This window comes from Solanum dulcamara, chromosome 3, assembly GCF_947179165.1.
Source record: "Solanum dulcamara chromosome 3, daSolDulc1.2, whole genome shotgun sequence".
NCBI classification, from domain to species: domain Eukaryota; kingdom Viridiplantae; phylum Streptophyta; class Magnoliopsida; order Solanales; family Solanaceae; genus Solanum; species Solanum dulcamara.
Genome location: NC_077239.1, coordinates 44,465,931 through 44,468,321, shown reverse-complemented (window position 1 = coordinate 44,468,321; position 2,391 = coordinate 44,465,931). Strand labels below are relative to the sequence as shown.

Below are 2,391 nucleotides of genomic sequence, written 5' to 3'. Positions count from 1 at the left end.
ATGAAACAGAAAGAAAAATTAAGGAGAAAGTTGTAAGTCAAAAGCTAAGTACTAAACAACTTGAGAAAGGAGCTAAAAAGTGTGATGAGGCAGCTAGGAATGAGAAAGAATCTACTGAAACTCCAATTCCAATGCCATGACCTCCTCCGCTTTTTCGCAGAGATTGAAAAAAAAGGCTGAAGATGGGAATTATCTAAAATTTATCTCCATGCTGAAATAATTTTTTGTGAATGTTACTTTGAGTGAGGCGTTTAAGAAAATGCTTGGATATGCAAAGTTTATGAAGGATCTAGTCACAAAAAAGAGAATGGTGAGCTTTGAACCAATCGACAACTTGCATCATTATAGTGTAACAGCTACTCGCGAACTTGTACAGAAAAAAGAGGACCTTAGCACATTCACAATACCATGTACCATATGGGCATTCAACTTTACAAAGGTGCTGTGCGACAAGGGTGCAAGCATTAATTTGATGCCACTAGCAGTGTTTCGACAATTGGGCTTAGAAGCCCCCAAATCGATGTCAATGCGACACTTGATGGAAGATCGTACTGTGAAGCAGCCCATGGGAATTATTTATGATGTTCTAGTAAAGGTCCACTCATTCACATTCCCTTCTTACTTTGTCATTCTTTACTACAAGGTAGACTTTGATGTACCTATAATTTTAGGGAGACCATTCTTATCATGACCCAACCCCATAGGCCGTGACGGGTATCCGAATTGGACACTCGCATATACCTTTGCCAACTATAAGTAAACCTGCCCCCTGTTTTAGTTATAATGCATCAATAGGCACAATAACATATAAGTCGACAAGGCTATCGTAACATATAAGAACAACTGTACACACATACATATACCACCTATATACATGTCCACCGACCTCTAAGAGTAAAAATAGTAACAAAAGGTAGGAAAATGCCCTTGTCGTACCCGTAAATAGATAAACATATACATCGAGGGTTAGTACCCAAAATCTAGGCTCCAGCACAATGGAGCGCTTCTGAACTGCTGAGTGCGACTCCTACGCTGGCGAATCCCCAAAGTATGTATTTGTTCCTATGGGCATGAAATGCAGCCTCCCGAATAGAGGGGGGTCAGTATGACATATGTACTGAGTATACAAAGCATAACTGGAACATATCTGAAGTAAAGAGAGCTAGGGAAATAAATTCGTTACGTAAGAAAACATTGTACCTGTACCTCGTGAATCATAAAAACATACATGCTCATATTATAAAATATAGCTGGCCCTTTCAGGGCTCGGTGAATCATAACTGTAGGACCATCATAGGTTCTGATGCCATCACCACCTTATTACATCACATCATCATCTCATATATATATACATACATACCCGGTCCTCTAGTGAGGGACGCGATGAGTTGTTCATGTCATCACATTATAATTTACTCATATAGCATATCCGTCCCTTTAGTAAGGCACTCAGTGGATAATGTAGTGAACTGCACGCGATTACGTACCCGACCCAGGACTCAGTGATAGAAGGGTTACCGTATACACGAGTAGTGTAGTGAGTAACCATATGAAATTTAAATTATTATCAAGACTCAATGAAGTAGTAAATATGAATTTTCATTTGAAAATCAGGACAATAGTCATATCAATCATCTCTCGAATATCACTATTGATCATATCAAAAGAGTCTTAGACATCATAGGCATTTTAGATCGTATCTGAGACTCGATGGAATACTCAAATGTGCTATCATTTAAAAACACAGACAAGAGTCATATCAAGTACCTTTGGAGTGTCATTATGGTTTGCATCAAAGTAGCACTTTTGAAATCATCCACTAGTATCAAGGCGTAATAAAATATCTTTTGGAAGTCAAGAAAATGGCCATCTTAGTGGCTCTCAGAATGGGGACTTCCTTGGGATCACATATACTTTGTCTATTCATTTTATAAAGTTCATTCCAAAAAAAAAGAAAAGAAGATTAACTTTACCTACTTACTACTTCCCAAGGTATAGGAAAACTTGAGAAGCCATAGTTCCATTATTGGAAGATTTCTAGCTTAAAGGAGTGAATAAGAGTCATAATTTATACCACAACATAAATTATACAAACTTAGGATGGTTGGACACTTTCATATGAATCGAGGTAAAAGGACATAAGTTCTAGGAAATTAAAACGTTGGCCATCCTAGTGTACTTAAGAATAGGAGCTGTTTGTAGACTTTGTGCATTCTTTGTCCATTGGCTTTCTATGGGTCATTCCAAAAGAAGGAAGAGAATAATATTTACATACCCTCTACTTTCCCTCATAGAGTCATTATATACATATATCGTACCCGGCCTGTTATGTGCTCGATATCATAACTTTCTCATTGCTTTACCTTACCATCATATAACGTACTCGGCCCA

At 37.8% G+C, this 2,391-nt stretch overlaps 1 protein-coding gene across 1 annotated transcript; it reads left to right on the top strand.

Moving 5' to 3' along the window:
• Positions 1-259: 259 nt before the first annotated feature.
• Positions 260-691, top strand: LOC129883552 (uncharacterized). The gene has a single exon (XM_055958189.1). It carries the CDS (start codon positions 260-262, stop codon positions 689-691), a length of 432 nt encoding a protein of 143 aa, XP_055814164.1.
• The last annotated feature ends 1,700 nt before the right edge of the window (positions 692-2,391 follow it).

Bases quoted from the DNA above. Each gene is read 5' to 3' on its own strand.
- LOC129883552 (XM_055958189.1), top strand. From the start codon at position 260: ATGCTTGGATATGCAAAGTTTATGAAGGATCTAGTCACAAAAAAGAGA.